Here is a 15,000-nt window from a genome sequence, read left to right as displayed (position 1 = left end):
AGCCATAAAGATATCACAGCTATAAGTTTTAATGCTCCTTTAGATATACAATGTTTCCTTATCCTTTCCCAAAGGCTACATATCAGCAATGAAGATATCACCAATATAAGCTTTAGTGCTCCTTAGATATACAATGTTTCCTTATCCTTTCCCAAAGGCTACATATCAGCAATGAAGATATCACCAATATAAGCTCTAGTGCTCCTTAGATATACAATGTTTCCTTATCCTTTCCCAAAGGCTACATATCAGCAATGAAGATATCACCAATATAAGCTCTAGTGCTCCTTAGATATACAATGTTTCCTTATCCTCTCCCAAAGGTTACATAGCAATAAAGATATCACCAACATAAGTTCCAATGCTCCTTTAGATATACAATGTTTCCTTATCCTCTCCCAAAGATTACATATCAGCCATAAATATATCACCACTATACTTTCTAATACTCTTTTAGAAATGCACTTTTCCTTATCCCATTCCTTATCCTCTCCCATAGGCTACATATCAGCCATAAACATATCACCAGTATACCTTCTAATGCTCCTTTAGATAAGTGAGATATCCTTCAATATCTTTCAGTACCTAATTGCACCATTTTTATGACCTTTTCCTCCTCTCAATTGGATGAATTCCATCCTTAAAATACCGCGTTTAATATTATAAGCATTCCTTTAGCAGATCCAGAAGCCCTGTCATTTTACATTTAATGCCTTCGAAAGATTCTTGGCAATATGTGGATGTACAATAGATTATATAGATGACATTTTATTTACAGGATATAGATAGAATACCTTTTATGAGTTTTCTGTGTTGATTGCTAGAGCACCTCATAAACGTCTCTCTCTCTCTCTCTCTCTCTCTCTCTCTCTCTCTCTCTCTCTCTCTCTCTCTCTCTCTCTCTCTCTCTCTCTCTCTCTCTCTCTCTCTCTCAAGGCATAAATATGTGTTGTTTCATTACGTTCTTCATTAAATCACTACTAAACGACGGCTTCTATCTAACTAAATATTTACCTATTTAAATGGATTTTTTTACAGTTTTCTTGCTTGAAATAATAAGGTTAATAAGTTTTTCATTAAATCATAACAAAATGACACTTTCTACCTAACTAAGTAAATATTTGTGTCCAAATGGAATTTTTTTTACACAGTTTTCTTGATTGAAATTACAGAATAATCCAGTCTGATTCCACATCTCCGATAACTGTCACCATCAGAAGAAAAAAATCAATTAAATTAATTGGAAAGGAGATTCAACACCAAACTTATCACCTCCCTAGTGATCATTAAGTAATACGTCGAGTTGGTTAAGTAGCATTTTGAAACCCTGTTACATCAGGCTTCCGTCTGGCCATTGGGTCTTTTCGAAGTTAAATCCCTGTCAGGTCAGGTACTTAACTTGGATTATATTTCTAATATTGGCTATTAACCATTATTTTCCCTTGAAAATGCGGTCAAAAACGAGGCTGAAAAAGTAATGTTTTTATTATGTACCCGAAAGAAATTTCCGTAAATGTGGAATATTTGTTCAAATATTTATAAAATGCTGAAATTTTGCTAGCCCATATGCTATTTGATTTTAACTATTATTTTCCCTTGAAAATGCTGGCAAAAACCAGACTCTGAAATAAGTAATGTTTTTATTATGTATTATCGTACCCGAAAGAAATTTCCGTTAATATAGAATATTAGTTCAAATATTTATAAGATGCTGAAATTTTGCTTAAAAAAATCTTTATTGATAGCATATTACTACTGCAATGTTCTTCAATGATAATGAAACATATTAAGTATATAAAACTTTAAACTACTTTGACCCGAAGTGTAATTCTGTAGCCCAATATGATGGATCTCCTCGCGTTCATTAGTTATTATTATTATTATTATTATTATTATTATTATTATTATTATTATTATTATTATTATTATTATTTTTATTTTTATTATTATTATTATTATTTGCTAAGCTACAACCCTAGTAGGAAAAGCAGGATGCTATAAGCCCAGGGGCCCCAACAGGGAAAATAACCCAGTGAGGAAAGGAAACAAGGATAAATAAGATATTTTAAGAACAGTGACATTAAAATTAATATTTCCTATATAAACTATAAAAACTTTTAAACAGAATGAGAGGAAGAGAAATTAGAAAAAATAGCATGCCCGAGTGTACCCTCGAGCAAGAGAACTGTAACCCAAGACAGTGGAAGACCATGGTACAGAGGCTATGGCACTACTCAAGACTAGAGAACAATGGTTTGATTTTGGAGTTATTTTGGATTCATACTTTGTAAAATTTTGGAGCAATATATCTGCTATAATTTTAATACGGAATTGAAAACATAAATTTTGATTACAACGTATGAATATATTTATGCAACAAAACTAATTAATTTTGTTTATCAATTACCTGATAATGTCAAAGATTCTGGGAGGAGAAATTGACTTAAAACATTCAACGCCTAAATTTATGAAAAATGAAAATAGCCTCGGAATTATATTAATTATTAATGATACTGGAACTCTTCGTATCATAGATAGCCTCAAAAATATTGATATAATTAACGAGATATTGAAAAAAAAAAGAAAATATGTCACAGAGATCCCGGTTCGAAACATTATGGAAAATTACGGTACATTTAAAAATGGAAAATATCAGAGAAATTTCTGTTCGAAACATTATGGAAAATTACGGTACATTTAAAAAGGGAAAATATCAGAGAAATCTGTTCGAAAAATTATGGATAATTACGATACTTTCTAAAATTGAAAATGTGTCGCAGATAGAAACATTATGGATTATTACGATACATTTAAAAAAGCAAAATTTGTCACAGAAATCCCTGTTTTAAACATTTCGAAAAATTATAGAACATTAAAAAATGGGAAAATTTGTCACATTATGGAAAATTACGATACATTCAAAAAAGCAAAAGTTGTCACTGAAATCCCTGTTAGAAACATTTCGGAAAATTACGATGCATTCAATAAAGGGAAAATTTGTCACAGTTAATTTTTCTAAACAATGGAAAAATACGGTTACATTAAAAAATCGAAATTTGTCACAGATATCCAGAACATTTTTAAATGTTTACGTAAAAGTTAATATATTTTTAATAATATAACACATCTTATGTGTTTTCATCATCTATTCCATAATAATAAAGTAAAATGATTCCTCACAACCCCTTATATTCCTATCTGTCACGGGCAATTAATTGAATTGCCCGCTCAGTGCCTCATTAAGTCATTAGCATTACCGCGAAATGGCTGTAGATAATCACCTACTTTGTAATCCCTTACGCTGTAATCCCCTACTCTGTAATCCTCTGGCTTGTAGATTATCCGGGACTTTGCTACCGAGAGTCCACTTTTTTTCCGTTTTAGTAACTTGAAATTATATATATTTTTTGAATTAACTTATATTACTTTTCCACCCTCTAACTATTTAGAATGTTAGGTTTCTCCTCGGTAAGAACTGAAGATGTAGTCTATATGTTTTATATTCCTTATAGCCTTTGCTTAGCGGTGTACATAAGCTAATTTACGTTTACAACCTTTTCTTTTATCTGAATAAGCTCCCTTATATATATCTTCATTTTCTTCTATATCATCTTTCGTGTCTTGACTATATCCACTTTCGTTCATTCCTGTCATCTTCTTTCCTCTGACATTATCCGTTTTCCTTCTAGGTTGTACGTCTTTCCATTCACTTGTTATCTATCTTTCTCTTATTCCCTCTACGTAATCATTACTCTCTACTTATCGACTTATTCACTCTTCTTTATTCTTCTCTGATTTAGCATATTTCAGTTGCATGTGTGTGTGTGTATATGTTAAGCACATTATAATATGTTAAATATCCCCAGTCTTCTGCCCCCATTAAAATGTATATATTCAATTTTTCAGTTCACAATTGCTAATTGTATAACTTTCACTTTATGCCATTTAATTGCACTGCACTTTGTGGCTTCTTATGATCATAATTCTGTGTCACATTGCTTTGGAATTTTCTCAGTTGCTATTCGATTTGAACATACAGTCAACTCAGAGCTCTTCTTACTATAAAGATTATATATGTACATTTAACATCACTGCTTTCTATAAAAAAAAAAAAAAAAAAAAAAAAAAAAAAAAAAAAAAAAATTATTTAAAAAAGGCCCAAAGATATTTCAAACGCCCTAAATCGTGCCGTAATTAAACTTCTCCTTCGTCGGTGACTTCTGCAGGTGAGCAGCAACAGCAGCAGCGTCGTTGGTAGCGTAGGAGGCGGAGGTGGAGGCGGCGGTGGTGGTGGTGGTGGAGGTGGTGGTGGAGGAGTAAGAGGACCTGGGCCAGTGACCCAATATGCCGCCAGCGAGACTTCCGCCCCCGCTGCCCCAGCCCAGGGGAGTGGAGGGGGAGGTTTTAGCCTCAACTTCTCCAGGCCTGGTTCGAGGACGACTTCGGCCCCATCCTCGCCCACCAAGACTCGGGAGAGCTTCTTACAGGTAAGGAATGAATGCGGGAGGAGGAGGTGAAGCAGAGTACGAGAGGTGGTCGTTTTATGTAAAGAAGGATGTGGTCGTTTTATGTGAGAAATGATGTGGTCGTTTTTATGTGAAGAAGGATGTGGTCGTTTTTATGTTAAGAATGGTGTGGTCGTTTTATGTAAAGAATGATATGGTCGTTTTATGTAAAGAAGGATGCGGTCGTTTTACGTGAAGAATGATGTGGTCGTTTTATGTAAAGAATGATGTGTTTGTTTTATGTGAAGAATGATGTGGTCGTTTTAGGTAAAGAAGGATGTGGTCGTTTTATGTGAGAAATGATGTGGTCGTTTTTATGTGAAGAAGGATGTGGTCGTTTTTATGTTAAGAATGGTGTGGTCGTTTTATGTAAAGAATGATATGGTCGTTTTATGTAAAGAAGGATGTGGTCGTTATATGTGAAGAATGATGTGGTCGTTTATGTAAAGAAGGATGTGGTCGTTTTATGCAAAGAAGGATGTGGTCGTATTATGTGAAGAATGATGTGGTCGTCTCATGTGAAGAATGATGTGGTCGTTTTATGTAAAGATGGATGTGGTTGGTTTATGTGAAGAAAGAAGTAGTCGTTTTATGTAAAGATGGATGCGGTCGATTTTTGTGAAGAATGATGTGGTCGTTTTATGCAAAGAATGATTTGGTCGTTTTATATAAAGAAGGATGTGGTCGTTTTATGTGAAGAATGATGTGGTCCAATTCAGTGGGGGAGAAGTGTAACTAATAAATCTTTGGGGAAAACAATTAGAGACTTATAATGCTGTGTAAAGAAATAAGAGGTATAAAAACTTCTTAGAAAATGATGAAAGAGGATCGTTCCAAAATAAATAATGAATAGAAACAATAGTTCAATGTGGAGAATGACGAAATACGTTCATTCGGATAGCAAAAAGAAGTATGATAAACTCTTTTGATTGTTCTGATTTATTTTTTATCGAAAACTGACTACCAGATTGATTGAATGAAAGTTTTTCTGACGTTGCAAAATTCGAATCTTAAATTTGACGTGTCAAAAATGGATCTTTAATAATTAGATTTTTACACCTCGAGTCAGTAAAGTGCCGTTCGATAAATCATTCAGGCTGTAATATGTATCCAAATAAGCCTTATATTTTAATACCTTGATATCTGGATTCTCTTAACGACCTCGGGATCAGAGTCCCAAGGCGGAACCACTTGAAGACAATAGCTTCTGACCGACCGGGAATCGAACCCTGGTCCAGGACGATACCATTTAGCCACGAAGAAAGATTCTATACGATGGAAATTTCTCAAAATTGTCGTTAATTCATGTAAGATAAGGAACTTGTGTTATTGTATCGTAAAATATGAATTTCGCAAATAATAGGATGAAAGAATGATTGAGGTGAAATTGAATACAGGGTCAGGATTGGAAGAACGAAGGATAATGATGATAACCGTTGTTATCCTGTAATTTTCACTGATTTATAACTTGGCAAGGTGAAGATCGTCATACAAAAATGATTATTGAGAAACGCGCAAATAATAACAAAAACATCAACAAAAACAGTGGTAGTAACTGTTACACGTGCAAGCACAAAGAAAGGTAAATCAATACGAGTAGTAACAACCCCAGTTATTTATTATTATTATTATTATTATTATTATTATTATTATTATTATTATTATTGATTTAAAAGCTCCAGGTAGATGGCTGGCGAAATCTAACCCAAGCTCTTTGCATCTATAGGCGTAGGAGATGATGATGATTACGATAATTAGAATTATTTTTTATTATTGTTGTTATAACTGGAACCCTTATTATTATTATTATTATTATTATTATTATTATTATTATTATTATTATTATTATTATTATTATTATTATTATTATTATTAGCTAAGCCACAACTCCACTTAGAAAAGTAGGATGCTACAAGCCCAAGGACTCCAACAAGGAAAACAGTCCAGTGAGGAAAGGAAATAAATACTGAAAATCTTTTATGAAATTAGTATAATGCGAAACGCAATATCTGTCACTAAAAGATTGACTTTATCCTTCCTTTCAGTGTAATTTGTAACGAAACTTTTTATTACGGAGGTTTTTGAGAAAACTTTGACACTTTTTGTAAGATTTCGTATAAATTAAGTAAAGAAAAGCATAATGATGGTCGAGTAAACTAAAGTTCTTCTGCAAAGAAAAAACTTAGTGTTTTTATAATAGGCATCTAAGTTTTCAGAAAAATATGTGCGAGTATGTTATTATTATTATTATTATCGCTCCTTACGGACCGAGAAAAAATTCAATTTATTAGCAAAATTTTCACAGCATTGAATGCCATTATGTAATAAGAAAAATCCGAGAGAAGAAAATAAATATAGATAACCTATGAATAAATAAAAAGAATACACAAGAGAATATAAGCATAACCTTTCTTGGGTTAGAGTTCTCTTGCTTGAGGATACACTCTGGCATGCTGCTCTATCTTGTTTCTCTTCCTCTTGTTTTGTTGAAGCTTTTATAGTTTATAAAGATGTTTATTTTGATGTTACTCTTCTTGAAATATTTTATTTTTCCTTCAAGTTTCCTTTCCTCACTGGGCTATTTTCCCCTGTTGGAGCCTCTGGGCTTGTAGCGTCCTGCTTTTCCAAGTAGGGTTGTAGCCTAGCAAGTAATAATAATAATAATAATAATAATAATAAACTGTGAAATAAATCGCAAAACTCGTGTCACCTGTGCTTGGCACTTGAGAGTTTTGAGCCTCTTCTAAACTCGAGAGCAGCTGTGTCAGCAATGGGAAGCTTCATACAATGCTTCTAAAATAGTTACTAAAATATATTGAAAACTATTTCCTCGCTGCTTTGAAAACTATTCCCTAAAAGCCTTTCAAACCAGTTTGGTGACATGTTTCTGAAACTATTTCATAAATACTTTCAAAGCGTTTTGACGGTATATTCTATAACCTGGTCGTTCGAAAATGATAGCGCGAATTGTGGAACCATTTGCTGGTCCTGGAATGCAATCAATTTCAATGTTTTTGAAAAGTCATTGCATGCGGGTTTCTGGAAGCAAGGACTACCCCAGCATTCTATTGATGTATTTGCTTATTTGCTTTTCGCCACCAAGTGAATTGTTCTCTTAATGAATATTCTCTTTTTGAAAAGGCCGCGCGGGAAAGAATACGTATATATATATATATATATATATATATATATATATATATATATATATATATATATATATATATATATATATATATATATATATATATAATGTTGACAGTTTCATATTCGTATGAAACTTCAGCTCGAATAGAATAGATTATTATGATAGGGTTGTGGTGGCAGATGTGGTATCGTCCCTGACTGGTGAATGCCAGACTAGGGTTCGAGTCCCGCTCAAATGCATTAATTTCTTTGGTCGCTGCAACTTCTTCATCCTTGTAAGCTAAGGATGGGGGTTTGGGGGAGCCTATAGGTCTATCTGTTGAGTCAGCAGCAGCTGTTGCCTGACCCTCCTTGGTCCTAGCTTGGGTGGAGAGTGGGGTTGGGCGCTGATCACATGTATACTATGGTCAGTCTCTAAGGCATTGTCCTGCTTGATAGGGCAATGTCACTGTTTCTCGTCTCTGCCATTTATGAGCGGCCTTTAAATCTCAATGTTTAGTTTCTTATTAAACTTGTGGTTTTCATTGTAAGTTTTCTATTAAAGGAATGTCTTATATCTTAATGAAAATTATATTTTAGTGTATAAGAAAATCTTATAAACTCCCAAGATTAAACACATTTATGTCACGGCAGAAGTTGGGTAATTGTAGACAATCTAAATGCGCTACTGTACCTTAGTGATCAACATATGTTAAGAGTATATATATATATATATATATATATATATATATATATATATATATATATATATATATATATGTATATGTATATATACACACACATATATATATATATATATATATATATATATATATATATATATATATATATATATATATATATATATAGTTCCGGTCACGCTCAGTGGCATTACTTGACGTATAACAAATTGATCTCCAATCCCTTGGGTAGGGGTGAGAGTGGGGTTGCGCGTGTGTGCCTATCAAAATATTTTAGTCTCCATATATGACGGATTGCGTTCACTATTGACTATGGAATACTTTTCATGAACTGGAAATGTGACTTGTCTTACAGACAACACCGAAAGTCGATCGTTTGTGAAAAAGCATTATTTTATTAATGCGGGATTCCCGTTTAATGTGCATCTGATTTCACTGAATCAGAATGTTTATTAATTGTTTTTCTATTTTAAAGGATATGGATAATTCATTGGTTTGATGGATTAAGAGACATATGGTGTCAGGTACAATGCTAAAAAAAAAACATAATTTTGTTCTGAAATTCTCCGTAAAAATATACGGTTCAGTGCTCAGTTGTATTTCAGTAAATAGAGGCCGCCGTAAATTTTACCCTACTTTATTATCTTTTACGGGTTGATGACCGTAATATCAGCTTTAACGTCAATATAACCGTCTTTATAACGGTAAATCCTTGGCAAAATTCATTCCAGGATTTTTTTTTTCTTTTTTTTTTTTTTTTTTTTTTTTAGACGAAGAAGCATATGGTCAACTTGGTGAAAAATGTAACCTCATTAGTCTTCCTAAATTGGTCAAAAAAGGATTGTAAATCTGGTAACATCTGAAAAATTATGAAGAGACGAGAAAGGATTAGTGCTATTAATAACAAAGGATCCTAGATAATGAAAAGGTTTACATATTTACCTTCCATTTAATATGTTGACAGAACTTCGTTAAAATTCGTCTTTTTCATATTTGGAAATTCTCTTGAAAGATTTTTCGAATTATTTCTTTCGTTTAAATGTATTATTGAGGTGAATTAATCTCTCAGTAAATTTATATATATATATATATATATATATATATATATATATATATATATATATATATATATATATATATATATAATTATAATTGTTATTATTATTGCATGCTAAGCTACAGCCATATTTGGAAAAGCAGGATGCTATAAGCCCAGGGGCTCCAACGGGGAAATAGCCCAGTGAGGAAACGAAAAAAAGGAAAATAAAATATTTTAAGAAGAGTAGGAACATTTAAATATCTCCTATATAAACTATAAAATCTTCAACAAAACAAGAGGAAGAGAAATAAGATAGAATAGTGTGCTTGACTGTACCCTTAATATATATATATATATATATATATATATATATATATATATATATATATATATATGCATATATGTGTATATATATATATATATATAGAGAGAGAGAGAGAGAGAGAGAGAGAGAGAGAGAGAGAGAGAGAGAGAGAGAGAATGTTAAGCTAAAGAATATGAATGACATTGGATGTAAAATTTAATCCTTTAAAAAAATAAAGCTTCAAATCAACACGATTTCTCCCGAATGTTATAAGTGGAGGTGAAAAAAAATTGAGATGCTATGTTGACAGCATCAAAGAAAGCTTTAGTTATTCAGGCGATTGTATTATTCCCTATTGGAGCTTTTTCTCACTAATAACCTATGGGGTTTTGAGAGAGAGAGAGAGAGAGAGAGAGAGAGAGAGAGAGAGAGAGAGAGAGAGAGAGAGCGAGCACAGCTCGTATCAAAAATAGCGATTTAGTCACGGAAAGCTAATACGGTTAACTTATGTCCTCTGATCGTATTGATACACCATGGTGATATAGAAATTACTGTAGTAATATTTTTCATTACAAAAATCTATGATATATAAAAATAGAATAACCAATTACATGGCAAAAAAAAAAGAAATATACTGCAGTCCTATTATGTTGATATATAATTAAGGCCAGTCATTGTTTCCGTACACCCCACCGGTTCAGATATCTTGGAAGAAGTGGTAGTAGACAACGAAACGTAATTAATGCATTAAGTATTCCTCTAAGTAATTTAACTATATACCTAGTAAAGCCGTTACTGCAGATCATTGCTTTGTGTACTGCACAGTAAGTACTGTTAAAAATACGTAATTTTAATGGGAAATTCTCCGTAAAAATATACTGTTCTCTGCCTTATTTCAGTTAAATACAGGCGACCGTAATTTTACCTTACTTCATTATCTTTTACGGGTTGGTGACTGTAATGTCACTTGTTTACGTCAATATATCCATTTTAAAACGGTAAATGCCTGGCAACATTTATTCCAGGATTTTTACCGTTTTTTACGGCAAACTTTAAAGTGTTCACCTACATGTAATTCAGCTCCTCTTGAAAATAAATAGTATACTGCAATATTTTGATAAACATATCAAATAATTGCAATAGTAGACCTACATATTAAGTCCATTTTTAGAGTTGCACTTGAAAAATACAAATAAATATGGTTAAGATCTACCGAAATAAATCTTAGTTTGACAACAGTTCCAATGTTCCTAAGTTCCAAAGTTCCGAATTGTACGAATGTTATAGGCTAAACTTTATATATATATATATATATATATATATATATATATATATATATATATATATATATATATATATATATATATATATACTGTACATATATACATATATGAATATATATATTGATATACACATACATATCTATATACTTATATATATAAATATATACTGTATATATATATATATATATATATATATATATATATATATATATATATATATATATATATTATATATATATATATATATATATTTATATATATATATATATATATATATATATATATATATATATATATGTATGTCTGTATACATGTATATACATATATAAATATATGTAAATTTTATATATATATATATATATATATATATATATATATATATATATGTATGTCTGTATACATGTATATACATATATAAATATATGTAAATTTTATATATATATATATATATATATATATATATGTATATACATATATATGTATATACATACATATTTATATGTATATATACATTTATATATATATATGTATACAGATATATATATATATGTATATATATATATATATATATATATATATATACACATATATATACATATATATATATATATACACACATATATACATATATATACACACACAGTCACGTTACCTTTCCCGCCGGTCATCCTTTAATACAACAAATGCAGCCGTTTCTTGTCCAGCGCAGGACAAAGGCCTCAGATATGTCCTTATTCATGTCTGGGATTTGACCAGTTTTCATCACCACGCTGGCCAGTGTTGTTTGGTGATGGTAGGAGACTTTGATTTGAACGCTCTCAGCAAACCAACCTAGTATGTTTGACCCTAACTAGTACATCTCTGCTGATCATGTCGATATACTCAGAAAGGTCTTTTACAATATGGAAAGATATGACACCGCCGCTTAAGGAAAACTATTAACTACAACAACCAATTATCGCCAGTTAGCTGGAGTAAAGTCATAGAAATTCCCCACAGCTGGTACCTAAGTGGTGTGGCCCAGATGTTGTTCTGGCCTATCTCTATAAGAAAAAGTTTAACCCTTTTCGCTTATGAGAAGGTCCAAGGGAGTTTGCGGTACAGTTCAAAAGATTAAATTTGTTACGATTCCGAAGTTATAAAAAGTTTTATTTTATTGCTGAATGTCAATAAGCTTTTATAACTTGAAACCTTTCACCTCTGTTGACCATTATAATGATATTTTTTTTGTATTATTTTTGTTGTTATCATTATTATTGCAAATATAATTATCATAATTCGTTTTACTTGATGTGTCGTATTTATTTTCTATCTTTGCCTTCACCGAAATCGGAGATTTTGCGGAAGATATGTGCTCATCCCTAACATCGTTTATTTATTAGTTTGTGAACAATTTTGCACAAAAAACTACTGTACCGATTTTTACCGTAAACTTGGTAGTCATGTTTGGTATGGCCCAAAGATGAATCTGTAACAATTTGGATTAAGTACATCACATTACAAGTACGCAGCAGTACTTTGAAAATAATCGCAATGTTAAGTAAGTGACAAATATTTTGTCAAGTTTATCATTTGTTTATGGACATTACGCAAAAACTAAGGAAACAATTTCAACGTAACTTGTGGACATGTGGGGTTATACCCAAACACAAATCCATTAGATTTTGAAAAAAATATATCGAAGTACAATAACTCTTGTTTAACACATGGACATTTTCTTCTGTAGAAGTGTGATAAGCACATTTATGACCTGTTTTGTTTGATACGATATTATTTGCACATGTATTGTTTTTAAATGAAACGACGCCTATATTTCATTACCCTCTTTTTATGATTCAGAAAGGGTGTTATGAGCTTCTATTTCACAATTTCACTACAGTATTTGTTTCACTTTAATTAAATATGCATTTTAGAACTTTAGCGTCATGAACACTATTAGAATAATACAATTCAAGTCGTGAGAAAAATATATTCTTAATTTTAGTGTAAAATGCTAAAGCATCGTTGTCTTTGTTATATTCTACTTACGAGAACGCTAATATATAAAATTTCCTTCGGAAATTCCTTGCAAAATATTTTTTCACCGCTGTTCAGAAATATACAACCTCACTTTAAAAGGTGGTTTTATCATCTCATAACAAAAATACCCGCAAAATTATACTTTCGTTGCAGTCACCTACCTACTTTTGGGAATTGATACCCATCTCAGTTTAGTCTTGAGATAAGAAAATATGCAGAAAACATTTTGATTCAATTAGAATGCACACCCATGCCTGGCCTCTCCTCCCAAAAGGTTCGTGTTAAATGGAGCTGCATTGAAATTTGCGGAAGAATGTAACTTAGGATATATGCTATACCTTGCAATTTTTCCTGTGCCTGTATCTGCGTCGGAGAACCCGATGGCCTGTAACTAAGTCTAGTTCTGAATGTCCTCTTTAATGCTCCAGACCACATCGTGACTAAAGGTTTAAAGACCGCGCATGAAAGGCAGAGGCAAGGGACAGTGACATTGCCCTATCAAGCAGGACAATGCCCTAGAGACTGACCATATATATACATGATCAGTGCCGAAGCCTTCTCTCCACCCAAGTTAGGACCAAGGAGGGTCAAGCAATGGTTGCTGATGACTCAGCAGGTAGGCCTATAGACTCTCCCAAACTCTCCATCCTTAACTCACAAGGATGGTGAAGTTGCAGCGACCAAAGGAACTAACGAATATGATCGAGACTCTAATCTCAGTCTGGTGATTACCAGTCAGGGACGTTACCATATAGGCCACACCAGTCAGGGACGTTACCACATAGGCCACCACAGCCTTGAATATTTCATGATCACTTAGCATCCCGCTTTTCCAAATACGGTTGTAGCTTAGTAGGTAAAAATATTAATAATAATAATATTAATAATAATAATAAGAGTAATTTCAATGAATGCACTCCGAGGAATCCTATATTTATTGTTTCGGAGATAGTTTTTTTTTTTTTTTTTTTTTTTTTTTTTTTTTTTTTTTTTTTTTTTTTTTTTTTTTTTTAAAGATTGCCTTGCCTTATGCAAGACACGGGCTCTTGCGTTGGCAGCCCGTAAGCGAATATGATTGGAATTTACCTTAATTTACTTTGAAAGAGGGACGGATATAGATTTGTGATAAGAGTGCGGTCGTGAAGCAATGGATTTGCAATGATAAACAGCAAGAGCTAGGCAATCTACAACAACAACAACAACAACAAACAGTAGTGACTAGAATGGGACGTGCCAATGAACCATTGATTTGTTCCGTAATTGCCATGTCTAGGGTAAAAATATTGAGCCTTGCTGATTTCCACTGAGCAAGTGAGAGAGGAACAGGCTTGTCTGGTGTAACAAACCCGAGAAGTCAAGGAAACAGAAGAAAAAAAATAATTTTATATAATTTTTCTCATCAGGGTCGCTAGTTTGTGTCCCCGCTCTATGTCCCAACGCTGGTCCTGCTTTCCTTCTAATTTTGGGCAGCTACTGTAGCACCTTAGATAATGGGCTGGGTAATTAGTCCTATGTCACTTTTCGCCGATGTAATAATAATAATCATTATCATTTTATCGGTAATAATTATTTTTATTATCACAAATTCCTTTCCGTTAAAATGGACACTTAACTTTATTTTTATTCAACCTGGATGTAATAATGATGATTATTATCATTTTATCAGTATTATTGATAATTTTTATCACAAAATCCTTTCAGTTAAAATGAACACTTAACTTTTTTTTTCATTCAACCTGGATGTAATAATAATAATTATTATCATTTTATCAGTATTATTATTTTTATTATGACAAATTCCTTTCTGTTAAAATGAACACTTAACTTTTTTTTTCATTCAACCTGGATGTAATAATAATAATTATTATTATCATTTTATTAGTATTATTAATTATTTTTATTATCACAAACTCCTTTGTTCAAATGGACATTTAACTCCTTTTTTTTTTTTTTTTTTTTTTTATTCAACCTGGCCTAAGGTTTCGGTTTTAAAATCAAATCCGGAAATAAAAGATCCTATTCACGA

General features: G+C 32.0%; 1 protein-coding gene across 1 annotated transcript in view; it reads left to right on the top strand.

Moving 5' to 3' along the window:
* Positions 1 to 15,000, top strand: part of Syn (synapsin) — a 176,590-nt gene that overhangs the window by 6,941 nt on the left and 154,649 nt on the right. The window contains exon 3 of the mRNA XM_068386337.1: positions 4,227 to 4,487. Coding sequence (XP_068242438.1) covers positions 4,227 to 4,487 — 261 coding nt within the window. The remainder of the gene's footprint in view (positions 1 to 4,226; positions 4,488 to 15,000) is intronic.

The sequence above is a fragment of the Palaemon carinicauda genome, chromosome 14, assembly GCF_036898095.1.
Source record: "Palaemon carinicauda isolate YSFRI2023 chromosome 14, ASM3689809v2, whole genome shotgun sequence".
In the NCBI taxonomy this organism is placed as follows: Eukaryota; Metazoa; Arthropoda; class Malacostraca; order Decapoda; family Palaemonidae; genus Palaemon; species Palaemon carinicauda.
This window is presented reverse-complemented; position numbering and strand designations above follow the sequence as displayed.